At 41.3% G+C, this 27,563-nt stretch overlaps 1 protein-coding gene across 3 annotated transcripts in view; it reads left to right on the top strand.

Annotated features, from left to right (window-relative positions):
• Positions 1-27,563, top strand: part of Nipal2 (NIPA like domain containing 2) — a 111,408-nt gene that overhangs the window by 30,026 nt on the left and 53,819 nt on the right. For all 3 annotated transcript variants that reach the window (XM_052161356.1, XM_052161355.1, XM_052161354.1), the window contains exons 2-4: positions 3,713-3,781; positions 5,329-5,500; positions 20,747-20,806. In XM_052161356.1, the coding sequence (XP_052017316.1) occupies positions 3,713-3,781; positions 5,329-5,500; positions 20,747-20,806 (301 nt within the window). The remainder of the gene's footprint in view (positions 1-3,712; positions 3,782-5,328; positions 5,501-20,746; positions 20,807-27,563) is intronic.

Here is a 27,563-nt window from a genome sequence, read left to right as displayed (position 1 = left end):
GGTTTGCAGTCCCATTGGAAGAACAACGATTGTCGGCCAACCAGACGCCCCAGGGCTCCCAGGGACTAAGCCATCAACCAAGGGGCACACATAGTTCCAGCCAAAAGTGTGGCAGAGGAATGCCTTGTCAGGCATCAGTGGGAGGAGAGGTCCTTGGTCCTATGAAGGCTTGATAGATGTCCTAGCGTGGGCAAATCAAGGGGGTGGGGGGAGTGGATTGTGTGGAGGGGCATATTCTTGGAGTCAGGGGATGGGAGGATGGGTTGGGGGTTTTCTGGGAGGGGGAAACAAGAAAAGGGTAGAACATTTGAAATGTAAATGAAGAATATCATATATATATATATATATATATATATATATATATATATGTATGTATCCCATCATCCTAGTTCCCTTGAGAACATTCTATCATCTATCATCTCATGAAGAATCTGTACCATTTTGCTGTCATTCTCAAGCTTCCTCAAGCCAACCACTAAATATGAGTGAATCCAAGTAACAGGGTCTTTCAAACTGAATTCTTGCATGTAACATACTTTTCAAAATTCATCTACCCTACAGCATACCTCAGTGGAGTCTCAGTGGCTGTGTGACATCTGGTTAAATGACCACACCACATTTGCTTATCAGGAAGCAAAATTTAGGTCCATTTCCACTTTTGATTTTTATCAATAATGCTGCAATGGGCATTTCTACAAGCTTTTGAGTAAGCATATTTCTATGTTTCTCTTACTAAAACAAATGTAAATTCTGTGTTTTTGAAAAGAAGTCAAAGTGTATTCCAAAGAAACTGTATCATTTTGCCTTCCTACCAGCAGTATGCTGGTTCTAGTTTATCTCATCCTTGCTAACACTTACTATTGTCTCGTTTTTTATTTGTAGCCATCTTCCCAGGTGTGCAGTGGTATATATTCTGGTTTCAATTTGTAGTCCTCTTTGGAAAGACCTGCTCATGGCCTGTCTACTTCTTGTCTAATGTTGAATTGTAGGAGTTTTTAGTGCAGTGCCCTGGCTATCAAGCCCTACTCAGATAAGGATTTATAAGTATTTCCTCCTTTTCTGTTGTTTGCCTCGTCAATTTGTTAATAGTCTTCTGAGGCACTGAAGGTTTTGGTCTGGGGGCTTCTAGAAGATGAAAGAAAACAGGGATGGTCACCAGCAAAACACACACACACACACACACACACACACACACAATAAGTTTCTATCTTGATGGAGTCCAACCTGTGTATTTTCTATTTTATTGTATGAGATTTTGGTGTCACATCCAGAACACCCTTGCCATATCTGGCCACCAATTTTAAAATACCCACCCTGATGTCTTGTGAATGGTTCATTAAATGATTTAAAGGATTTTAGAGTCAATTATTTCTCTTCAGCAATTTACTTTTATAGCTATGGAAGATTTTCATAATTATACATTCAATGCCAACTTTCTTTTGATTCTTTGTTTTCCTAATTATTGCCAAATGCATTAGATTATAAGTTTGAAAAGCATGGAAATAGTCCATTGTATTGTGATACAAGCATTCCCCCATGAGCAATACTGAGCCTCATTATTGCCAAGTGCCTTTATTAGGAACAAAGTCTTAACTGATTAAAGACCATATTATATGTCAACTGTAAAATGAGTTTTCAGTTTTTCTGCTTCATTTTTAAAATACAGAATTTCACTTTGGCTTGGGTAAGAGAACTCTAAAACTTCAAAGAAACTTTGATTCTAAAAAGGAGGTCTTATGGCTATGATGCTCATTTGAAATTCAAGCACCTCTTTGGAATTTGGCGCTGGCTGGGAGTGCATGTGTGCAGGAGTCCGTGAGCCACTGTGCATGTGTGGAGGACAAAGTTCTCCTTCTTCCTTACTGAAGCAGGGTCTCTCTTGTTCCTGCCGTGAAGCTTACTCTACACTAGCTGTCCCACCTGAGCTTCTGCTCAATTCTCCTGTCTCCACACCTCATCTCAGGGTAGGAGTGCTGGATTACAGATACAAGGCACTGCAGCTGGTATTTTATGTGACTACAGGAAATGAGCTTAGGTCATCAAGTGTGAATAGTTCACACAGATCCCCTGAGCCATTCGCCTGACCCTCCATCTTTTTAAACTGATTTTATTTTTGACAGAATGTCTCTCCTAATTTGGTTGACTAGGCTGGTGGTCTGTGAGTTCCGGGATCTACCTGTCTCTATTCCCCCAGTGTTGGGGTTACAGGCACGACTGCCCGTTTTGAATGGATGCTTTTCCATGGATGCTGGGGTCAGAACTCAAACTCTCATGTCTGGACGGCAATTGCTTTGCCCATGAGCCATCTCAGCAACCCACAAATGAATCATTTATAGCTATCAAATAATTCATAACTTATCTGTGATAAATATTTGAACAATATAAAGAACTCGTTTTAAACTTTATGGCTTTTATTTAAACTGTTATGTACCTTTCAAGCATTTGCTGATCCCTAATTTTTAGGGGTATATTATTTAGAGTACTCAATGGAAACATAAGACTTGGTCCTCCTACCTCAGAGGATTTGCCTTCTCCTTGTAGAGCCTAATGGCACCCATGATGATATTTAAAAAGAAATAAGCATTTACCACGAAGGGTCTAAGAGTCTGAGCTGCTCTGAACCTCTGCAGGCACAGAGGGTAAGGTCTGTGGAGAGGGCTGATGGAAGCCAATACCACCTAGGCAAAAACAGTACTGTGAACGCATGTCCCACCCACCTGCGGGTGGGCTGTGCTTATCACTGGAAGCAGAGCTGGGTGCTGTGAACCGCTGAATGGCTTCGCGTAAAGGCACGTGTGGAAGCTGGCAGGGCTGATGGTGATGCAGTCAGCTGCTGAGAAGCATGGTAGGATGGTGACTAGAGGAACGGTGGGAAAGGCAGTCTACCTAGTGCGGCACTGTAGAGTAAAGCGTTCCTGAAGAGATCTCTCCTCCCTTTTACCAAAGCCCAGAAAGAAAAATAACTTGTCAAGATCACCCAACTAGAAAATAACAGATCTGTCTCAGATTTTCCTTTAACTTAGAGCCCTGTGATCTTTCTCTCACCACAGTCCTTCTGAGTTTATTAAGAGGAAAGAAAATGAACAGAACAGATATGTCAGAAGCTCCTGTGTAGAAAAGTCAGAGCCTAATGGGTGTTTACTTTAGTGGCTGGGGCAGACAAACGTCTAGGAAATCTAGTGAAGGACTTAGCCACTTCCTTTCCAAGATAAGATCTCTCTTGGAGCTCGGGCTGCCTTGGGGCCTTCACGCCTGGTTGCCCACCTCTGCTTCCTTCCTGTGCAGATTACAGGCATGAACCTGGTTATGACCTAACAGTATTTTTAATTTATTCATTATTTGTATGTGTACACTTTGTGTATTCGTGGACAGGATATGTGTGGAGGTCAGAGGACAACTTTCAGGAACTGGATTCATGTTTTCCCTGTGGATTCTCTGGATCAAATCCCAAGTGTTAGGATGTGCACCACCGGCTCTTACCCTTGGCCCCACGGCACTGGCCTTGACCCAGTTATCTTTAAAAGCCAGTATCTGGTTACTTTCTCACTTTAATCAAGCATTATGCCCAGAGTAGGTTTGGTAGATGAGTAAATCAGTTAACATATAAGCATTACCCCCCCACCCTGCCCCGCCCCCACCCTGCCCCGCCCCACCCTGCTGTCAATCAGCTTACAAGTACTCAGGCCATTAAAGAAAATATTTACTTTTACAGATTCACCTTTTTGGAGTTTTGCTGGCCATTTTAGGAAACCTGGTTATCAGCATTTCACTAAATATCCAGGTAAGTAAAACTGTACTTTTCTGACTGTAGTTTTATCTGGGAACATCACACCTGTTGCAGATTAGGGCATGTTCCGTTCTGCCGCAACTTCACCCATTAAAAACAGAAGAAAAAAAAAAAAAACATTTTACTTTGTGATCTAACTGTAGGATGCAGGTCTTGAGGAAGGTAGGATATATGGTAGGAACTGAACTGAAACTGGAAGAGCTGATGATGGTTAAGTAAAAACTGAATAAATATGAACTTCAAACCAAATCATGAATTCTGTCCAAATTGTAAATCATTTAATGAGTCAGTTTGAAACAGAATCAAACCAATATAGTTGCTAAAGCTACTGAATTAAAATAGGTCTGAATATCAAAATATCTCCTTGAACATTTGTTATAGTATGTATTGAAAATGTTTTCTTCTACTCTGCTCTGTGTTTTAATTTTATTCATATTTTACACAAATTTTAATACATTAAAATATTTGCTTTCTGTCCCACAAACATTGTGCCACACTTAGGAAGGCGATCCCTGTTCAGTTTGCTGCTGCTGCTACTGCTGCTGCTGCCTTCTGGAACGAGGGATTAAAGTTAGGACCTTGTGCACACTGTATCGCTCCAGCTCCAGCCATAAGACTTTGAGTTTTTTAATATTCCATGTATTCTTCTAGATCTCTAATTAATTATTTTTAAGATAATTTAGACCAGTTCACTAGTCTTATAAGAAAATATGTGCAGTTATCATAAAACCCAGGGGATGAGTCCCTCAGAAATTCATTGGTTTGCTTTGTTTTGCAGTGCTAGGGATGAAACCCAGAGCCCAGGAGGCTCTACCTGGAACTATACCCAAGCACATTGAATTTATATTTTAAATACAAAGAAATATTCAAACCAGATATGAATGAGTTTGCCTGCCACAATTCCCAGAAACTTCCTGTATTAATTGTGGTAGACGCTTTACCCATTCATCTGAGTCCCTTCTAAAACATGTTCTTTAATACTTCCATGCTTCCGTGCCTTTATTTTGTTAATGTTTTTTTTTTTTTTGGAATCTGGAACTATTTTAAATTGTAAAAGAGCTGTTTTGGCAGAGTGCTGTAAAAACACCTCTTACCTCCATATGATACTTACTTATAGATAGTAATGATGATATATATTTTAGAGGTCTTGTAAGGCAAAAAAAAAAAAAATAGTGTTCTTATATAAAAGACCCTCAGACTTTAGAATGCTATAGAATTAAGAATTGCTTCTGCTATTAATATACTTGGGACAAAAACAAAGCCACAATAGTCTGAAAATAAATTAGAAAGCTCTGATGTAAATTTATGAGATCTAAATTTTCAAAGCATGTGGGGCTTGGTTGTGCATGCCTTTAATCCCAGCACTTAGGAGGCAGAGGCAGAGGAATCTCTGAAAAATTTGAGTCCAGCTTGGTCTACATAATGAGTGCCAGGCCAACCAGGGCTACATTGTGAGAATCTGCCCCAAAAGTAAATAAAATTTGACAGCAAATTTTAATTGGGTGGATTTGTTTTCTATTTATATTCTGATTTGCTTCTAGAAATATTCTCATCTTCATTTGGCCCAAAAAGAGCATCCAAAGCCATACTTTAAGAGTGTGCTTTGGCTGAGTGGAGTCCTGCTGATGGCCATAGGAGAGACAGGCAATTTCGCAGCCTATGGGGTCGCCCCCATCACTCTGATCGCACCACTGGGATGCATGTCAGTTACAGGTGGGTCATTTATCCTTATGTTGATAAATTAAATGCTCACAAATTAGAATACTTGATTAAAAATGTAACAGAAGATGTTTCTTATTCCTGAGCTTGTTAACATAGGATTCCAGTTCTAATCTCTAGTATGCCCACCACAGTGCCACACTAACCACATAGAAACGTGTTCTAATCTTTTTCACTTACCCTTAAAGGCAATAATCTCAACATTTAAGTCTAAATAAGTTCAAATTTTGTTACTTTAAATGTTATACTGGTTTTGTTTTGTTGTTTTGTTTTGTTTCAAGACAGGGTTTCTCAGTGTAGCTTTGGCTGTCCTGGAACTTGCTCTTCAGACCAGGATGGTCTTGCACTCGAAAAGATCCACCTGCTTCTGCCTCCAAGTGCTGAAATTAAAGGCGTGCACCACCACTGCCTGGCATTATACTACGTTCTTGATCACTTGTGGTTTATCTAAAACACTTATAGTACAGTTATATTTTGTTTTTATGTTAAGTTAACAATACATATAGTTGGATCACTGCTGTCTGATCACAAAGTCATAATTTAGCCCATCTTTGACATTAAAAATTAAATGTGAATTATTCTGAACTAGCATAAGAATGTACAGTTTTATAGTAATGTCCCAGTTATCCCCTTTCAAAATTCATATGACTAAGTACATTTACAGATGAGTGAAATTAGGGTTTGTTTTAAAGAACAAAAATTACTGCTAACAAGAAGGATAAATTCTGTAAGCCTTGTTAAAAACTCATAAAACATCTTTTGAGTTTTATTCTTTATCTGCTGCTATGGAAACAGCATATTTTTAGATTTCTGTGAATTTAGAATCGTCACTGAAATAGAAACAACTTGGTAGTCATTGTGAATGATTAGATCCAGACCAAGTTTTGTATTTCTTCAAAGCGTGATCTGGCACTCACAAGAAAGTGTAGCTTAAACTGAAATAACATATATACAGACAGAATTCTATTTGATTTTGGAAGCCTCTCCTTTCCTTAAAACTTTTAAAATATTTAAGATTATACTAGAGTAAATCATAATATAGTAAATATATAGTAAATAAAACTATGGTATAATAAGATTATATTATAGTAAATATATAGAAATAAAGAATACTTATTTCACTTTCTAGAAGTTCTTAAACCTCGATATTGAGGCCTGAGGAACTGGTTCTGTGGCAAAAAGTGCATATCTACTTCACAGGCATGAGAACCTGAGTTTGGATTCCCAGCACCATTGTAGAAGCAAGGTAGAATAGCACTTCCCTGCAAACTCAACACAGTGGGACAGAAACAAGTAGATCCCAAGGACTCACTGGTCAGACAGTCTAGCTGGAACATGAACTCCAGGTCTAGTGAGAGGCTTCATCATAAAAAACTAAGGTGGACAGTGGTAGAGGAAGACACTGCGTTGTCCTCAGGCCTCCACACATGTAACACCACACACATTTCAAACATGCATACACCACATGTACATGCACATATAAAAAAAATTCCACATACTGATACTATACTGAAGAGGCACAGTTTCTACGATTTACCATTTTTATCATCCCAATAAAATAAGCTGGGCATTTTTTCTATTTTTTTAATATAATACTCCATAGATAGCCTAGACTTTTTTCTCAGTATCTGAGAATAGCAATAAGATTTCTCATTGAGTTGTTAACATGGGGTGTGTGTCCTTGTGGTTTTCTGAAGTGCTTCTCTTCAGGTTGTACATCTTGCTGTCTTTCTTTTTGTTCCTCTCTGTTTTATACTCTTTTTCCATGAGATTTCTGAGGGAAGAGTGTATAGGCAGAAACCAAAGATATTCAAAGGAGGACTGGGTGCACCACATTGTATTGATTCTGTTTACCGTATGTTCTCCTAGCTCGTGGAAGATTGTACTAGAGAGTGGCCTAAGGTGATGATTCCCAAGTTGCCAGACATGAGCAGAGATGCCCTCAGAGACAGGAAGGGAGCTTTGAACCTGGTTATGTCACTGCGCTCGCTCAAAGCTCTCATTAATAACTAAGACGTGAGCTTTGGGCAGGAAAATAAGAATGGGTCGACTTGTTTATCAGCTGGAGGAGTTCTCTGGTGGAGTTTTTGGGGTCACTTAAGTATACTATCATATGTCTGCAAATAGTGATATTTTGACTCATTCCTTTCCAATTTCTATTCCTTTGACCTCCTTTTGTTGTCTAATTGCTCTAGCTACAAATTCAAGTACTATATTGAAAAGATAGAAAAAGGGAAGCCTTATCTACTCTCTGACCTAAAAAGGATTGCTTCAAATTTCTCTCCATTTAGTTTGATGTTGGCTACTGGTTTGCTGTATATTGCTTTTACTATGTTTAGGTGTGGGCCTTGAATTCCTGATCTTTCCAAGACTTTTAACATGGAGGGATGTTGAATTTTGTCAAATGCCTTTTCAGTATCTAATGAAAGTATGTGTTTTTTTCCTCTGAGTTTGTTTATGTAGTGGATTACATTGATGGATTTTCCTATATAAAACCATCCCTGCATCCCTGGGATGAAGCATACTTGATTCATTGGTGAATGATCATTTTAACGAGTTCTTGGATTTGATTTGTGAGAATTGTATTGAGTATTTTGTATCAATATTTATAAGGGAAATTGGTTTGAAATTCTCTTTCTTTGTTGGGTCTTTGTGTGGTTTTGGCATTAGCATAACTGGGGCTTCATCAAACAAATTGGGCAGTGTTCCTTCTATTTCTATTTTGTGGAATAGTTTGAAGAGTATTGGTATTATGTCTTCTTTTGAAGGTCTGATAGAATTCTATACTAAACCCATCTGGTCCTGGGCTGTTTTTGGTTGGGAGATTTAATGACTGCTTCTATTTTTTAGGGGTTATGGGACTGTTTAGATGGTTTGTGTGATCCTGATTTAACTTTGGTATTTGCTATCTGTCTAGAAAATTGTCTTTTTCATCCAGATTTTTGAGTATAGGCTTTTGTAGTAGGATCTGATGATATTTTTGAATTTCCTCAGTTTCTGTTGTTATATCTCCCTTTTCATTTCTGATTTTGTTGATTTGGATACTGTCTCTGTGCCCTCTGGCTCGTCTGGCTAAGGGTTTATCTATCTTGTTGATTTTCACAAAGAACCACCTCCTGGTTTGGTTGATTCTGTATATAGTTCTTGTTGCTTCTGCTTGGTGGATTTCAGCTCTAAGTTTGATTATTTACTGCCATCTACTCCTCTTGGATGCATTTGCTTCTTTTTGTTCTAGACCCTTCAGGTGTGCTGTCAAGCTGCTAGTTTATGCTCTCTGCAGTTTCTTTTTGGAGGCACTCAGAGCTATGAGTTTTCCTCTTACCACTGCTTTAATTGTGTCCCATAAGTTTGGGTATGTTGTACCTTCATTTTTATTAAATTCTAAAATGTCTTTAATTTCTTTATTTCCTCTTTGACCAAGTTATCATTGAATAGAGCATTGTTCAGCTTCTGTGTGTATATGGGCTTTCCGTTGTTTTCATTGTTATTGAAGACCACCCTTAGTCTGTGGTGATCTGATAGGATGCATGGGATTATTTCAATCTTCTTATATCTGTTGAGATCTGTTTTGTGACTGATTATATGGTCAAATTTGAGAAGGTACCATGAGGTGCTAAGAAGAAGGTATATTCTTTTGTTTTAAGATGAAATGTTCTATAGATATCTGGTAAATCCATTTGGCCCATACCACTCTCAGTTTCACTATGTCTCTGTTTAGTTTGTGTTTCCATGATGAGTCCATTGATGAGAGTGGGGTGTTGAAGTCTCCCACTATTATTGGAAGTGAAGTGCAATGTGTGCTACTGGCCCTTTAAATTAGGAATCTTCACTCTCTTCTGTACCTATTATTCTTTGGTCTTCTTGTGTCCTGGATTTTCTGGATGATTTGTGTTAGGAGATTTCTGCATTTTGCATTTTCTTTGACTGTTGTGTCAATGTTCTCTATGGTATCTTCTGCACCTGAGATTCTCTCTCTTCTATCTCTTGTATTCTGTTGTCGATACTTGCATCTATGACTCCTGATCTCTTTTTTAGATTTTCTGTCTCCAGTGGTGTCTCCCTCTGTGATTTATTTATTGTTTCTATTTCCATTTTTAGATCCTGGGTGGTTTTGTTCAATTCCTTCACCTGTTTGGTTGTGTTTTCCTATAATTCTTTAAGGGATTTTTGTGTTTCCTCTTTAAGGGCTTCTACCTGTTTACTTGTGTTCTCCTATATTTCTTTAAAGGAGTTATTTATGTCCTTCTTAAAGCCCTCTATCATCATTGTGAGATGTGATTTTTAAATCAGAGTCTTGCTTTTCCTGTGTTTTGGGGTATCCAGGGCTCGCTGTCATCGGGGAACTGGATTCTGATGATACCTTGGTTTCTGTTGCTTATGTTCTTGCCCTTGCCTCTCATCATCTGTTTATCTCTGGTGTTAACTGAACTTGCTGTGCCTTATGTCTCCTGCAAGTAATGTGTCAGTACTCCTGGGAGACCAGTTCTCTCTGGGAGGAATTTGCGCATGGAGAGCTGTGGCACAGGGTCAGCTCTAGGGTACAGATATAAACCAGAAGGATCCTGTCCATGGATATTCCTTGGTTCCTGTGTCCTGATGGCTCTGGGTGGGTCCCTCTTGGGCCAGGAGTTTGAGCAGAAGTGGTGGTCTTACCTGTGCTCACAGATGTGTCAGCACTTTGGAGACCAGCTTTTTCCCATTAGTATTTGGGTATGGAGAACTGAGGCACAGAGTCAGTTCAGGGTGCAGATGGAAACAGAAAGGATCCTGTCCCAGGCTGCTTCTGGGTTCCTGTGTCCTGAGGGTTCTGGGTGGGTCCCTCCATGCAAAAGTGGATGGTGAGGGCTGGAATCGAAGCAAGATTTCCGCTGAACAACAGCCCATGATACTAGAGTCTTCAGGTGTGAAAGAGAAACAGTTCTCAAAACAAATAGCTATGTTAGCAGACAGTTAGGAAAACATTTCCAGACCTTTCTCTGCTGAAGTTTCCTCACCTTTTATTCTTGGGAACTTTAGGAAAGAAATGAAACTTCCCTTTGAATTTGAACAAAAAGATAGCATATACTATCACTTTACCTTATATTATTATATTATATACTACAGTTTATACTTAATTATTTTTCTTCTGTCTTTTGCCTTTAAATTTGTGTGTATGTATGTATATACAATGTGGTGCATTTATAGACCTGTCCCCGGAAGGAGAGAACTCACTCTAGCAGGCTGTCCTCTGACTGTCATACATACACAAACAAATAAATGTAATAGAAAGTTTTATAGAGAATTTCATGATCACACAGGTATCTAAAGTTTGGGAGATAGAAAGTTCCATAGGATTTAAGCCAGTGCGTGTCTTCAGAGGTAGATCAGTAAACAAGTCTCCAGAACCCACAAGCCACAGGCACCTTTTTTGTGGGTCATCTTAAAAAAACAATACTTTCTGCAGAAACCCCTTAGGTGATGCTCACAAGTACCCCAGGCCTTCTAAAGACTCAACTTAAATCCGGCCACCCTGCCATCCTGCCACCCTGCCACTCCTGCCACTCCTGCCATGCTAAGACGAAGACACACGCAGCAATAGGGAACAGCCTGCATGATCTTGGAGCCATGTGCCCAGGGCTCTGTGTCACCTTCATTCTCCATAGCCCATCCAGGTCCTAACACTTGTTCTGAGTACAGCACTAGCTGTGCTGCAGTGTAACACTATTTGTTGTTGTGCTTCTCTTAGGAAGCTCATGGGCTTAATTTCATCAGAGCCTCGGCTGGTTAGTGCTCCTGTAAAGCCGCACAGTAGGAGGGTCATGAGCACAGCTCTGGGGGCACGCTGCCAACTGGACCTCACTCCTGCCCTGGCCAGCTCTGCATCCTCATGGATGTAGTTTAAGCCATGCTTATCCCTCAGATCAGTAACCTGTCAGCGGCAAGAAAAGCAGTTGCTGTTTCAGAGGGGCCCATGGCAACCTGAGTGACTGCAACTGCCTTAGGGCACCGGCTGACCTGTGGCACCGGCTGACCTGTGGCACCGGCTGACGTGTGGCACCGGCTGACGTGTGGCACTGGCTGACTGACCTGTGGCACCGGCTGACTGACCTGTGGCACCGGCTGACTGACCTCTGTGGCACTGGCTGACTGACCTGTGGCACTGGCTGACTGACCTGTGGCACCGGCTGACTGACCTGTGGTACTGGCTGCCGTGTGGCACCAGCTGCTGTCACTGTGCTTATGGTGATCCTCCTCCCTGCATAGGAACAAAGCACAGTGTTCTCTATAGTGGAGCTCACTCCTTGCTCAGAAATGAATGTTTTGCATTGTTCTCATCTGTGCAATGGTTAATCTACAGGGACAGAAAGTAGAATCCTCTCAGCTCATTTGTTCAGCCGTGAAGCAGCCATTACCCTTCAGCTCCTCCACGTTGTCCCTATGAACTTTTCCCTATGAAATTCCAGAATTTCTAAATAACAAACCAAGACAAAGCACACTTTATAAAACAGACACAGGGCCTACGTGGGTGCACACCTGTGATACAGCACCCAGGAGGCTGAGGCAGAAGGTCTGCCTCCAACTCAAGGCCAGCCTGGACTGTGTGGTAAGAACCACACCGGCCATTGCTACACACCAAGACCCTTTCTGAATAAATAAAAGGCGCTCCTCCCCACGTCTCAGGGACCATCTTGGAGAAGGAGCAGAAAGATTTTAAGAGCCAAAGGTTAAAGAGAACCAGAGATAATCAGTGTAAAATGGTGTCTTCCAGTTGTGAACTCACAGCACCTGTGGCTGCCAATGCACTAGCTGCGCAGATGAAGCCAGTCATCACCGTGTGTGGCAGGGAGGAAGGCAGTGCAGAATGACCTGACTCACACTTGAGTGTCTGTTGCTCTAGTAGAGTGAGACCCAGGAACCTACGCAGCATGGCCTGAAGAATCGGTCTAGATGTAATGGCAAACTGATAAAATGGACAGCAGTTCTTTTTTTTTTTTTACTCATGAATTTTTTGTTAGATATTGTATTTATTTACATTTCAAGACAGCAGTTCCTTTTTTAAAGAAAAAAGGATTCCCTCATTTTAATTTTAAGATTTATTTTTATTTATAAAGGGAGGATATTGCTATGTGCATGTGAGTGCAGGTGTCCACAGAGGCTAGAGTCATCAGATGTCCTGAAGCTGGAGTTACAGATGATTGTAAGCACACACACACACACACACACACACACACACGCACGCACGTGCACACTCATGAATACACCCACATGGGTGCTGGTAACAAAACTTAGGTCCTCTGCAGGAATAGTACATACTCTTAGCTGCCATTTCTCCAACCTAAGATTTCAATTTATGTTGTTGCATAGTGGTTTATCAGTTCACTGGAAGACACTCAAGAATATTCACTCCTGTGAATACTTCAAAGTTCCTAAGCCGATTCCAAAGAGGATGAATGAGACCATTCCTGCATCTACAGTATGGCCTTACACTTAACTTTTGTCTATTTTATACCTTTATAACTAAATTCTACGCTATAAATAGATATAGAAATGGTTAAAAGTAAGGAAGTTATCTGCAGTTCAGAAGTTAAGGCTATGTGGAATTAAGGAGATTTGTGGGAAATTTCACTCAATATAAAGTCAATTAATCCAAGGGCAGCAAGCAGGAGAGTGCAGAAGAGACTGGCTGCAGGCTGCAGAGAGGCAGTGGGTAGGAGGGAGACTGGCTGCAGGCTGCAGAGAGGCAGTGGGTAGGAGGGAGACTGGCTCCAAGCTGCAGAGAGGCGGTGGGTAGGAGGGAGACTGGCTGCAGGCTGCAGAGAGGCAGTGGGTAGGAGAGAGACTGGCTGCAGGCTGCAGAGAGGCAGTGGGCAGGAGAGAGACTGGCTGCAGGCTGCAGAGGGGCGGTGGGTAGGAGGGAGACTGGCTGCAGGCTGCAGAGAGGCGGTGGGTAGGAGAGAGACTGGCTGCAGGCTGCAGAGAGGCAGTGGGTAGGAGGGAGACTGGCTGCAGGCTGCAGAGAGGCAGTGGGCAGGAAAGAGACTGGCTGCAGGCTGCAGAGGGGCGGTGGGTAGGAGGGAGACTGGCTGCAGGCTGCAGAGAGGCGGTGGGTAGGAGGGAGACTGGCTGCAGGCTGCAGAGAGGCGGTGGGTAGGAGGGAGACTGGCTGCAGGCTGCAGAGAGGTGGTGGGTAGGAGGGAGACTGGCTGCAGGCTGCAGAGAGGTGGTGGGCAGGAGGCACCAGTGATACTTTTCAGCTCCATCCTTACAAGCACACTGATTTCAAGTATAAAAAAGAGATCATTTAACAAATATTGATGGTGCTTTGGGTGGTACACAGTTAAAGGTAAGAAATGAACACTGAATAAGTATCCACCATGTCAGGTACTGTATGAGATTTATTAACAACCCCATTCTTAATGAAGGCTAAGGTGAATAGGAGTAGGAGATAGATTCAATTTGGAAGTGATTAGATGGAATCAAATACTTGGAATTTTGTATTGAACAAAGCGGGTAGTAGCAGCAAGCTCTCACTGACCCAAGATATTCTCCTCAGAGATGAAAACCAAGTACCCTGCTGCCCAACTGCTTTGGACTAAGGCAGGAACTAAGAGACTGAGAGGGTGGTGAGAGTCAGACCTCTGAATATCTAATGAGCTAGCTTTTGCAACCCCACCCATGTGATCTCTATTATTCATGCCTCCCTGGTGCTAGTAAAAAGCCCTAACTGAACTGTGTCTGCAGTCTATTAGAGAATGGTCAGAGTGCAGCCTGCAGCCTTACTGGGGTCTTTTGAAATTCCAGAGAAGTCTTCTCAAGCAGAAACTTTGGCCTCCAAGACTTTTATCAGAAACAAATGAGAGGAAGCACAAACAGACCAATGAGCAGGCGATGTGCAGTCCTCCTCAAACCTCGATGCCACAGTCTCTGTCCCTGGGCAAGAGTGCTAACGTGAGCAACTCTTCGCAGCTCAGACGTCTATGACAGTGTCTGCAACGGCATTTCACATGCATGTTGCTTTCAGTGCTGAAAATATGCAGAAAATACCTCTTTCCCACGTGGCTTGCATTTTTCTTTAGCACATTTGTCCAAAACCCAGCTTGTATAAACCGTGTGGAGTAAAGCTCTGACGTTTTAATTTTATGTCTGCTCACACATTCTCAAGCAGAAACATTGCTGAATTCTAAAGCAGCTTTGTTGTTTTGAGAATGCCACAAACTATTTCTAGACAAATTGCTGACAGTTAAGTAATGGGCTATTAAATTTATAATACAGAGTTAATGTTGTCAGTGGTGGTATTTTTACCCTTTTTTTGGTGGGGGGGGGGGGGACTTTTCAGGTCATTAATGCATGGCAAGGAAAATGTAAAAAGGAAAAGAATACTGTTCTTAATCCGGGTAAATGTCCTCGTCTAGAATTATACAAATCACCATTGAGCAATTGTTATGTCTTTGCTATCCTCAATAAATAAAATGGAACTTTTTTCATCAAAATGAGTTTCTTGACACTTTTGTCCCCGTCAGCATAGATAGACGGTAGGGCAACTTTCTCAGCAGAAAAAAAGCATCTTTCAAACTGTCACATTCCCAAAGCTTCAGATCCTAACTCCCTGGAATACGTTGCAATTGACATGCTTTTTTTTTCTCTAAAAATTCTACAACTAGTGGGAATTATAACTATAGAACTCTACCTCACTGTGGTTTGAGCTGACTGAGCCTGTGAGCATGCCCACTCTGCCCATGAGCGTGAGGCCTAATTGTGGCTGACAAGGAAGTGTTTTGGTGGTTTGCTTTCTAGCAGTGCGATAAAGCTACCATAATGTGGCCAGAACCCACATTTACTCAGTAAGTTCTGTTTGTAGCATTATTATGTAAACACATTCTTTTCATGCGTAGAGTTTGAGATATCTTTGACAAAGTAATTTTTATTATTGTTTTTGTCTTCTGGTTTCTTGTAGTATCAACATACTGTCTTTCCTACTATCATAGAGGTCAAAACAAAAAAAGTTGAACGTCTTAGAGATGAAATTGATGAAATTCTCACTTGTCAGAGTTTACATACCAGTATTTTCTACACCAGTGCCTATTACTAGAACTGGCCCATGCTTTGTATTGTTTGACTTAAACCGTGATTTTAAGGGGCATGATTGATGTTCCTATGTTTAAAATTTAGTTAGACCTCATCACACAAACTATTCTTTAAAAATCCATTTTGGAAGACTGGACTTGCAGTTAGGTTGGATAATGACTGCATCACTCATGGCTCTTGTATAGTTTCTCATGGCTACTCCTCATCACCACAGACTAGCCACCACCATCACCACAGCCTACATGCCTAGTCACCACAGCCACCCAAGCCCCCTCGCCACCACCACCCCCCATCATCACAGCCCAACAACACACCTTGTCTTTTCTTCTTTAGCTATTACCTAACTGTCCCTATGGGTACTAGGATCCATAACTGTCAGCAAAGTGTATAAGAATTGTGTTGCATATGTGCATGTGCACGTGAGTGTGTGTTAACTCTTAGGTTATGTTTATCTTTAAAAATAGTCGATATAGGTTAGAGCAGAGTCACTAACTGTCCACCATACTACATGAGGCCCTGGTTTTCCTGGCACCACCAAAGTGGAAGAGAAAATAAAGGGTTAAAATGTAGTAAAATAAGTAAAGGTGACCAAAATCATTAAAAATTAGCCCTAGTGTGCATATCTGAGCAGTTTTCACGGTTTCTTATTTTAAGCTTTTAGTTCAAAAACATTATTTGGGGCAGAAATAGTTAAAACTGCTAGAACACAAATATCTTAGAGTTATACATTTTAAATGAACAACCATTTATCTACTCCTTTTTAAATTTTTCGATTTCTTGATTTTTATTTCGTGTATATATGTCCGTATAGCACAGAGGAACCCAGAGCCCAGAGAGGTCAGAGGCCCATAGCAGTCGCAGACCATTGTGAGCCACGTGTACAGGCTGGGAGCTGAACCTGGGTCTGCACAGCACTGAGTGCTTTCCACCATTGAACCATCTCTCCAGCCCCGCGTTCATCTGTTATTATAGAAATACAGAGGTCTCAACTAATGTGCTAATATCTGCCTTTGAAGTTAACTGTTAAGGAAGGTTTGTGATTGATTACAGAAATAAACTCAAACTTCACACAACCTGTTACTCTGTCTCCCTCCCTCCCTCCCTTTCTTCCCTCCTCCTTCTGTTCCCCCTCTCTTTCTCACCCTCCCCTTCCCAGCCTGACTTTTTATGAATCTTAGGACACAGCTCTTGACCAAATACTAAATAACTCTTCCTTAGTAATAGCCAGCCTTGCACTGAGCCTCACTGAGTGATTTCAAGGAGGAGAATGTAAGGTAGCCTTGGGGTTGCTTTCTCCATAAATCAGGAAGCCTAACACCAGTGCAGATGCCTGCTTCTGAGACTGGCTCTTCAGCAGCTAAGATGTGGCTAAAGCCACCAAAAGTGTGCTTGGCCTGCATCTGTTTCTATTAGAAATCTAAATCAATTTCTCTTTTTCCCTCTCCCCACCCCTCTCTGCATGTGCGTGTGTGTGTGTGTGTGTGTGTGTGTGTGTGTGTGTGCCTGTTTATGTGTACATGTGTGCCTGTGCGTGTGTGCCTTTGTGTGTGTGTACATTTGTGCCTACATGTGTGCCTGTGTATGTATGCCTGTGTGCCTGTGTGTGTGTACGTGTGTGTCTGTGTGTGTACACGTATGTGCTTGTGTGTGTGCACATGTGTGCCTGTGTGTGTGTGTGCGCGCGCGCGCGCGTGCGTGTGTGCCTGTGTGTGTGTGCGTGTGTGCCTGTGTGTGTGCCTGTGTGTATGTGCGTGTGTGCCTGTGTGTATGCCTGTATGTGTGCCTGTGTGTGTGTGCGTGTGTGCCTGTGTGTATATGTGTGTGCCTGTGTGTGTGCATGCGCACATGTGTGTGCTGTGTGCCTGTGTGCCTGTGTGTGTACATGTGTGCCTGTGTGTGTGTGCCTGTGTGCATGTGCGTGTGTGCCTGTGTGTGTGTGTGCCTGTGTGTAATGATAGGTTAGGACTCTTCAGGTTTCTTTTTCTTTTAATTACTACCTTAAGGCAGATTTCCAGATTCAGGTCAAAGAATCTGACCAGTTCAATGTTCACAACTGGGTATGAGATTACTTCTATACAGGTTCTGTCAATCCCCGGCCACAGGAGTGAAGTGGAAGGGTAAAGAACCCACTGTTTCCCTCAGCCCCTCCTTCAGCTCACCCTGAGCACCTGCTCTGTCTTGCCTTTCTGTTATCACTGGTAAAAATGGACTTTTCCCTATGTTTACCTGCCCTGGGTTATGAATTGTTCATACTTGTGACCATTTATTTACTATTAAGTAGTAAGCGTGAGTGTCTTTCCTACTGGTGAATCTCCTGAACCATCTGTTAAGTAAGGGAAGGGAGGTGTATCTGCTCCTGGAACTTTCAGTCACACCTTCACGTCAGACCCCAGTTATCACAGAAAGCAGGTAGGCTGTCTCTTGGTTTTCCCTCACATTTGTGAAGCCACATTTAAGAAGCACACGCGGCATGGCTTCCCCTGTGTGCTGTTAAGTCACTGGTGGTGGCATATGTAAACAGCATGGAGTCACTGGCTTTATTTAACCAGCTGAAGAAGTGAAGGTAAGATTTTAGCTTGTGTGCACTGCCACAGCTTGACAGAAGCCAAGCTAGAACCCAATGTCTACCCTCTCAGCCCAGTGCCCTACTGTCCTCTGCAGCCCTGTAGCCTAGAGCTCTCCAAAGGAACTTCTAGTTTTCACCCTCGGTGACACTTTAAACAACCAAAGAACAGAGAAGTCTTTCAGGCTGTGTCTGATTGTCTTCGCTCCACTTCATGAACCAGACTTACTTTCTAGCTGTGACTTTCCTTAGGCATCGTGAAATGAGGGACTGAAGACGGTTCAGCTCCACTCAGGCCCCTGCTACAAACTTTATATTCACCCCCAAGATAAAATGATCCTCTGAAGAGCTGCAGCAGCATATCCAATGACAGTGCTGATAAGCTTGGAGCAAAGAGGTGACCGATTCTGTAAACGTTCCCTACTTGCCAACAATAGCAGTTCGTTGACTTTAAACACTGAGTGTTGCTTGGTAAAATCACCTGAGCATTATTAATTCTCTGCAACTACTGAGTGCCTAGAAAGCACATATTTTCTCCTAGTTTTCCTTATACTTTTTTTCCTTAAAAATACCTAGTAATTAATGCGCACCCTCTATGAGCATTCTCTGTGTCTTGGAGGGTCAGATAGCAAAGAACTCATGAGCTTCTACCCAAGCAACTATAAATGTGCCTCAGTCAGAGCTGCCATTGCTTACACCTGGCATACCTGCAGGTGTGCTGTGTGGATGGTTTTTAACACTTTATGATCTCTCAGACCGTGAATAGTACATGTTACAGTCGGAGTAGAATCAGCCCTGCTGTGATTGTTCATTAGGCAATGGTGATTGCTAAAACAACTAGAAACAACTAGAAATAGCTGAGCTGGGTAGATCTCTGTTCATAGAGATGTATGGGAATACTTGGTCTATTTCTGCTCATTTTAAAAATGTACTGCTCTACCTGGAAGTCATGCCATCAGCTGTTACAGCCAGATTGCTCAGTACAATTCATGTCTCACCCAGAGTTACATATAAATGAGGTACAAATAAATTTATCATAGTAACATGCTATTTTTATTACTCTACTAAATATTTTATTCTATGTAAAAACTTGGTAGAGGAGCTCGAGAGATGGTTCAGATATCTGACACACACTGAAAGCGATGCAGTAGTTATGGTGGTGCATATCTATTAGCCTGGCACTAGGTGTGAGACAGGGCAAAAGGTCCCAGGGGATCACTGACAGCTAGTCTAGTTGAAACAATGAGTTCCAGGGTCAGTCGAGACTCTGTCCTAAAGACTAAGGTGAGAGCTTAAAAACTGGCCCCACCGTGAAGAGAGTACCTTGCCTTCCCAGAGGACCTGAGTGCGGTTCTCAGCAGTCACACCAGGATGCTCATGGCCACCTATAAGCCCAGCTCCAAGGGACCTGACACCTCTGCACTCGTGTGCACGTACCCACACAAAATCACACACACATGCACATAATCTAAAATAAAATGGTGGAGAATCGTAGAGAAAGGCACCCAACAGCATCCCCTTTGGTCGCCACATGCACAGGCAAGAGTAGTGTGTGTATGTGTGTGTGTGTGTCTCACTCCTCCAAGAATAAACATTTGAAATCTAGATTATACTATGGATCTTTTACATGATTGCAGCTTTGAGTTCTCCAATGCCTGAACTCACCAAGGAAAGAGGCTGCAAGAGGAAGAACGCAGAGGTCGAGTTTACCCCTTGACCCTGAGGCCATAGCAGCTGTGGCTCAGCTGTGAGAGTCCAGCAGTGTGCATCATTCTTGGAAGGCAAGAAAATAAGTCTCAGACAAGATGAAAAACTACACAGTCTCCATCCCAAGGAAAGAGTCAAGTGCCCAGCTCAGTCAGATCTGATCTTGAGTCTAGAGCTGATCACAGAATAGTCAGTTGTACTTGTAGAAGTCATGAACATAAAAGCACATGGTGGATCTGGAAATTATTATTATTTTAGAAAGAACAAGCATAGAAGAGAAGAGGGCAAATGTGAGGAAAGTGTCAGGAGAGTTCGGATCTGTCACTGAAGGTCACAGTCAGCAGCACCGGTCTTTGTCCTGTAAATAACAAGAAACCATTAGAGATTTAAAGCTGCAAATTACTTTATATTTTAAAAAGACTTGGTGGTGGCATGGAGAACTGGGGAGGGAGATGTCAGGAGAGATGCTGCTGTGCTGTTAAGCAGAGGCAGCAGCCTGAGCTGGGCTAGTGGCAGCTCCCTGAGGACAACAGTGCAGTGCAGACCTGGGGGTGCTATAGAAGGAGACGAACCAGGAGAACCCTAGACGGGGCGCACTGGAGGGGATGCTGGGAGTTGGTGGGCTGTGGTATGCAGGATATTTAAAATATATAAATTTTAAATCATTCTCAGCTTCCTTTCCTTTCCCCCAGGGTTTCCCGACTCCCTGTAATTCCTGTCTTCTCTTTTTTCTCTTCTCCTCTCCTCCCGCCTCACTTCCTTCTTCCCTCTATCTCTCCCTTCTTCCCCACACACTCACTCAGTGAGCTTATGAAGCCCTCCCTGTACCCAGCACTGCCCCAGGCATGGCTGAATAATATATGCTTTTATGTTGGAACTACTACTGATGGCAATTTTCTTTGTAGGTAGTGCCGTAATTTCTGTTATATTTCTAAGAGAAAATTTGAGAGCCTCGGATTTGCTAGGTGAGTAATCATTTAATTACTGCATTATAACACCTCTCGATCAATAAATACCTAAAACATTACATACCTAAAAACAAAAAGTTAATGAAGCAGATGCAGAGCTCACTTAGGGGTGAGCATTGTGTCTGGGGCCCCTCTCCCTCCCTTCTCACAAGAGCTACCATTTCATCCGCCTGCTGCTGCTATTATTGGAGATAACAAACTGTTATTTTGCTGTTGCTAATGTTGTGATACTTTTATGAACATAATAAAATTCAGGGAAAGCATCTGCAGTTACCTATTAGACTATTCTATTTGAAAGTTCATATTTGCTATGTTATTATGTTTCTACTGCCCAAAAGCAAAAGTCACAAAATACTAGTTCCATCAAACAGTACCTACATGTATTTAGTGCCTTCCAAAGGCAGCCTACATATTGTTTCTGCAAAATTTTATTTAGAGGGGGTTGAGAAGATGGCTTAGTGGATGAAGTGTTCTCTGCATGCATAAGGACCTGACCGGATCCCGGCACTCACAGAAACCCTGACTGAGCTGCATGCTGAGGAGCTGAGAAAGGCTCCCGGCCTTCCTGGCTGGCCAGTCTAGCTGAACAGAAACCTCAAAGCTCAGGGAGATCCTGCCTTGAAAAATAAAGGAATCCACATCTAAGGTTCAGGGAGAGGACAAAGAGACTGTAAAAGCCAGAGAATGAGGGAGTTTGCTGGGAGAGTGTGTCTCCTCGTGATGGCAGAAACCACACCATAAAGTCTCACCAGCATGACTGCCCAAGCGTGAGCTGAAAAGGAGGAGACAGGGAAAAACCCACAAGGCCTCAGCCCTGCCTGAAGAACTACAGGCAACTGAGGACGGCTGAGAGCAGGAGAGACAGCCATTCCTGGGAGGGAGAGCACACCAACCGTTCTCCCATACTAAACCGTCAGTGCTGAGAGCCACATGTGAGTGACGGGAAGCCAGCTGAGCTTGTTATATCTAGAAATATATGTATTTGTATGTGTATATACAAATATGCACATATATGCATGAAATAACAAGTAATAACCGTGAATTTGGAAGGATTCGGAGAGAGGAAAGAGAAAGGAGAAATGTGATTATATTATAATCTCAAAAATAAAAAATAAAGGAGAGAGTCTTTAGAGGAAGGCAACCAGATTTTGACCTTTGGCCTACCATGCACCCGCCACACGGACATACACCATGCCTAAGTAATAGTTTTAAAAATAAAAACAAAGTAAGTTTCTTTCTTTGAAAATATAGTTATCAATGGAAATTAACAATGACCTTACTACTTATAATAAAGGTTTGTATTATATAGCAAAGCTATATTGTATCTTTTAGCTTTTGTTGGGAATTATTCATGAGAATTGTAGAGGTCCATTGTTTTTCTTTGACAAAAGCCTGCCTAATTTCTCCTGATATATAATAATGAATACAGACACTTTATGCACTTTACACAAAACAATGCCTACCCTCTTCCAGGGAGTTGATTTTGGGTTTTTGTTATTATTTGTTTTTAATGTGAGCTCTGGTTTAGCAGCAGTTGTGGTATACTGAGCACACACACATACACACACATACGCCTCCTTGTTTTCCTTGACTATAACATCTTGAAAGTGTCTTCCATTTGTCCTTTCACTTTGGTTTGATTCTGCTGGGAGAGTTTTCAGTCAACATTGTCTAATTTTTCATAGTTAAAATGTTTTCCTAAATGCATTTATCTGTAATTGCATCTTTTCCAACATTATCCCTTTTCCAACAACATCCTCTTTATATGTTGCATGTTATGGAATAATTTGGGAAAGTCATATGAAATCAAAACTAACAACAACCAACAGGTAGGTTTTAAAAGCTAAAAAAAAAAATAGGTTTTGCATTATTTTTCTTATTTATCAAATGTCACAGGGAAACTTTAAGTCCCTTCATCTGACATCTGCTATCTTTTGTAGTTAATGGGTGGCTTCTGACTAAATTTACCCAGTTTATTAAGATTGTATAGCTGGGTAATAAAGGATTTCCTGTCTTTACTATTACTGTAAAATTATCTTGACTAATAGTGATAAATAGATAATTATGATTGAAATCTTGTTCTAGTTTTTTTTCTGTTGCTGAGTTTAAGATATATATACCAAAAAAAAAAAAAAAAAAAAACACATTAAGGGAGAAATAGTTTCCTTGGGTAACAAATCCACAGTGGCACATCACTGGTGCCACTCGTGGTCATAGTAGCAGGAACTTGAAGCAGCTGGTCACATCTACAGGCAAAAGCAGAGATTATATATGTACCAGTATTATACATGTGACTTGTTTTTGAAAAATATATTTATTTATATAATTTATCATTGAAGGTAAATTATTTGTAGTCAGGAATTGTGATGTACACTTTTAATTGTTAACATAACACAACATAGAATCATCAAGGAAGAGAGTTTCAGTGAAGGACTGTCTGGATCAGTTTAGCCTGTGAGCATCTGTAGAAGACTGCCTTAACTATACTTACTGGGAAGACTGGCATAAACCAGGTGTAGGATATAGAGGGGCACTCAGGAACTCAGTACCCAACACAGCAAGTGTGAGCAAAGAATAGAATTGGTGGATCTAGACAGGTGGCTCAGCGGTTAAGGTTGTTAGGCAGTTAAAAGTGTTGCTTTTATGTAGGACCCTGGTTCAAGTGCCAGCACCCATATGGCAGTTTCCAACCATCCATCACTCCAGATCCTGGGGATCTAATACCCTTTCAAAGGACACAGATATACATACAGCCAATAGGTTTACAAACATAAAATAAATTTTTAAATTTTTCAAAAAAGAATAGAGAAGTGAAGTAAGCGCCTCTTCATACCTCCTACTTCCTAAAGAACCTGGGAGAGAGCAAATGGAGGCCCTAACTATTGGGACTAGTAAAATAGAAATATTGAAGTCTCGGATGAACTGAACATTACTAAAAGCAAAGAAACGATCTTCCTCCCATGGAGTCAACTTTGCTATGTGCACTTTACACTGTGTGGCCAGCATAGTATTATGTTGAGAAATATAAATATCTCTTACTATAATTAACATAATTACTATGATCAGCATCATTGCCAAGAGATTTCCAGAAGGTAATACTAAAAATCTAATATGAGCTTCCGGTTACCGTCTGCACCGGGAGCTGATCCTGTGCCACAGGGTTCCATACCCAAAGAGAGAACGGGTCTCCCAGGAGTGTGGACAAACCTATGACTGCAGGTAGGACAACCACTTCTGCTCAAAAGGACCTGGAACCCTCAGGACACAGGAACCGAGGAGCATCCTGGGACAGGATCATTCCTGTTTCCATCTGCTCCCTGAACTGACCCTGTGCCACAGCTCTCCATACCCAAATGCCAATGGGAAAGAGCTGGTCTCCCAAGAGTGCCGACACACCTGTGAGCACAGAAGACCACCACTTCTGTTCAAATTCCTGGCCGAAGAGGGACCCACCCAGAGCCATCAGGACACAGGAACCAAGAAATACCCTGAAACAGGATCCTTCCAGGTTCTGTCTACACCCAGGAGCTGACCCTGTGCCACAGCCATACCCAAATTCTTCCCAGAGAGAACTGGTCTCCCAGAAGTACTGAATCACAGGCTTGCAGGGGAGACAAGCCACAGTCAGAGACAGCAAGACCAGGTAACACCAGAGATAACCAGATGGCAAGAGGCAAGGGAAAGAACATAAGCAACAGAAACCAAGGCTATTTGGCATGGAGAGAACCTAGTTCTCTCACCACAGAGAGCTCTGGATACTCCAACACACCAGAAAAGCAAGACTCTGATTTAAAATCACATTTAATAATGATGATAGAGAACTTTAAGAAGGAAATAAATAACTCCCTTAAAGAGATATAGGGAACACAGGTAAACAGGGAGAAACACTTAAAGAGGAAACACAAAAATCCATTAAATACAGGAAAACACAATGAAACAGGTGAAGGAATTGAACAAAACCATCCAGGATCTAAAAATGGAAATAGAAACAATAAAGAAAACACAGAGGGAGACAACCCTGGAGATAGAAAACCTAGGAAAGAGATCAGGAGTCACAGATGCAAGCATCAACAACAGAATACAAGAGATAGAAGAGAGAATCTCAGGTGCATAAGATACCATAGAAAATATTGACATAACAGTCAAAGAAAATGCAAAATGCAAAAAGCTCGTAACCCAAAGCATCCAGGAAATCCAGGACACAATGAGAAGACCAAACCTAAGGATAATATGTATAAAAGAGAGTGAAGATTCCCAACTTAAAGGGCCAGTAAATATCTTCAACAAACGTATAGAAGAAAGTTTCCTTAACCTAAAGAAAGAGATTCCATGAACATACAAGAAGCCTACAGAACTCCAAATAGACTGGACCAGAAAAGAAATTCCTCCTATCACATAACAGTCAAAACACCAGATGCATTAAACAAAGAAAGAATATTAAAGGCAGTAAGAGAAAAAGGGCAAGTAACATATAAAGGAAGACCTATCAGAATCACAGCAGACTTTTCACCAGAGACCATGAAAGCTAGAAGATCCTGGGCAGATCTCATGCAGACTCTAAGGGAACACAAATGCCAGCCCAGACTACTATACCCAGCAAAACTCTCAATTACCATAGATGGAGAAACCAATATATTCCATGACAAAACCAAATTTACACATTATCTTTCCATAAAACAAGCCCTACAAAGGATATAGACAGAAAACTCCAACACAAGGAGTGAAACTAGACCCTAGAAAAAGGAAAAAAAAAAAGTCTTCTTTCAACAAACCCAAAAGAAGATAGTCACACAAACATAAAAATAACATCAAAAATAACAGGAAGCGCCCTGGTTCTGGAAAGACTGAGTGCAGCAGTATAAGGGAATACCAGAACAGGGAAGTGGGAAGGGTTGGATGGGGGAGTAGGGGCGGGGGAGAGGGCTTATGGGACTTTCAGGGAGTGGGGAGCCAGAATAGGGAAAATCATTTGAAATGTAAATAAAAAATATATCGAATAAATAAAAAAAAACAGGAAGCAACAATCACTGTTCCTTAATATTTCTTAATGTCAGTGGGCTCAATCCCCCCCCCAAAAGACATAACTAACCGACTGGATAAATAAACAGGACCCAGCATTTTGCTGATACAAGAAAGGCACCTCATTATCAAAGACAGACACTACCTCAGAGTAAAGGGCTGGGAAACAATTTTCCAAGCAAATGGTCCCAAGAAACAAGCTGAAATAGCCATTCAAATATCAAATAAAATCAACTTTCAACCAAACGTTATCAAACAGGATAAGGAAGAGCACTTCATATTCATCAAAGGAAAAATCTACCAAGAAGACCTTGCAATTCTGAACACCTATGCTCCAAATGCAAGGGCACCCACATTCATAAAAGAAACTTTACTAAAGCTCAAAGTACACATTGCACCTCACACAAGAATAGTGGGAGACTTTAACACCCCACTCTCATCAATGGACAGAGCATGGAAACACAAACTAAACAGAGACACAGTGAAAGTTACAAAGGTTATGAACAAATGGATTTAACAGATAATTATAGAACATTTTATCCTAAAACAAAAGAATATACCTTCTTCTCAGCACCTCATGGTACTTTCTCAAAATTGACCATATAATCGGTCACAAAACAGACCTCAACAGATATAAGAAGATTGAAATAATCCCATGCATCTTATCAGATCGCCATAGACTAAGGCTGTTCTTCAATAGCAACAAAAACAACAGAATGCCCACATACACATGGAAGCTGAACAACACTCTACTCAATGATAAATTGGACAAGAAAGAAATAAAGAAAGAAATTAAAGACTTTTTAGAATTTAATGAAAATGAAGGCACAACATACCCAAACTTATGGGCTACAATGAAAGCAGTGCTAAGACAAAAATTCATACCTGTGTGCCTCCAAAAAGAAACTGGAGAGAACATACACTAGCAGCTTGACAGCACATCTGAAAGGCCTAGAACAAAAAGAAGCAAATGCACCCAAAAGGAGGAGATGACAGGAAATAAACTGAAATCCTCCAAGCAGAAACAAACAACAACAACAACACAAAGAATCAACCAAACCAGGAGCTGAAAATCAGCAAGATAGATAAACCCTTAGCCAGACTAACAAGAGGGCACAGAGACTGTGCAAATTAACAAAACCAGAAATGGAAGAGGAGATATAACAACAGAAACTGAGGAAATTAAAAAAAATCATCAGATACTAGTACAAAAGCCTATACTCAACAAAACTGAAAAATCTGGATGAAAAGGACAATTTTCTAGACAGATAGCAAATACTAAAGTTAAATCAGGATCACATAAACCATCTAAACAGTCCCATAACCCCTAAAAAATAGAAGGAGTCATTAAAGTGTCCCAACCAAAAACAGCCCAGGACAAGATGGGTTTAGTATAGAATTCTATCAGACCTTCAAAGAAGACATAATACCAATACTCTTCAAATTATTTCACAAAATAGAAATAGAAGGAACACTGCCCAATTTGTTCTATGAAGCCCCAGTTATGCTAATACCAAAACCACACAAAGCTCCAACAAAGAGAATTTCAGACCAATTTCCCTTATGAGTGTTGATGCAAAAATAATTAATACAATTCTCACAAATCAAATCCAAGAACACATTAAAAATGATCATTCACCATGATCAAGGATGCTTCATTCCAGGGATGCAGGGATGGTTTAATATAGGAAAATCCATCAATGTAATCCACTACATAAACAAACTCAGAGGAAAA

The sequence above is a fragment of the Apodemus sylvaticus genome, chromosome 17 (genome assembly GCF_947179515.1).
Source record: "Apodemus sylvaticus chromosome 17, mApoSyl1.1, whole genome shotgun sequence".
NCBI classification, from domain to species: domain Eukaryota; kingdom Metazoa; phylum Chordata; class Mammalia; order Rodentia; family Muridae; genus Apodemus; species Apodemus sylvaticus.
Note: the sequence above shows the minus strand (reverse complement) of the source record. Positions and strands in the feature narration are given on the sequence as shown.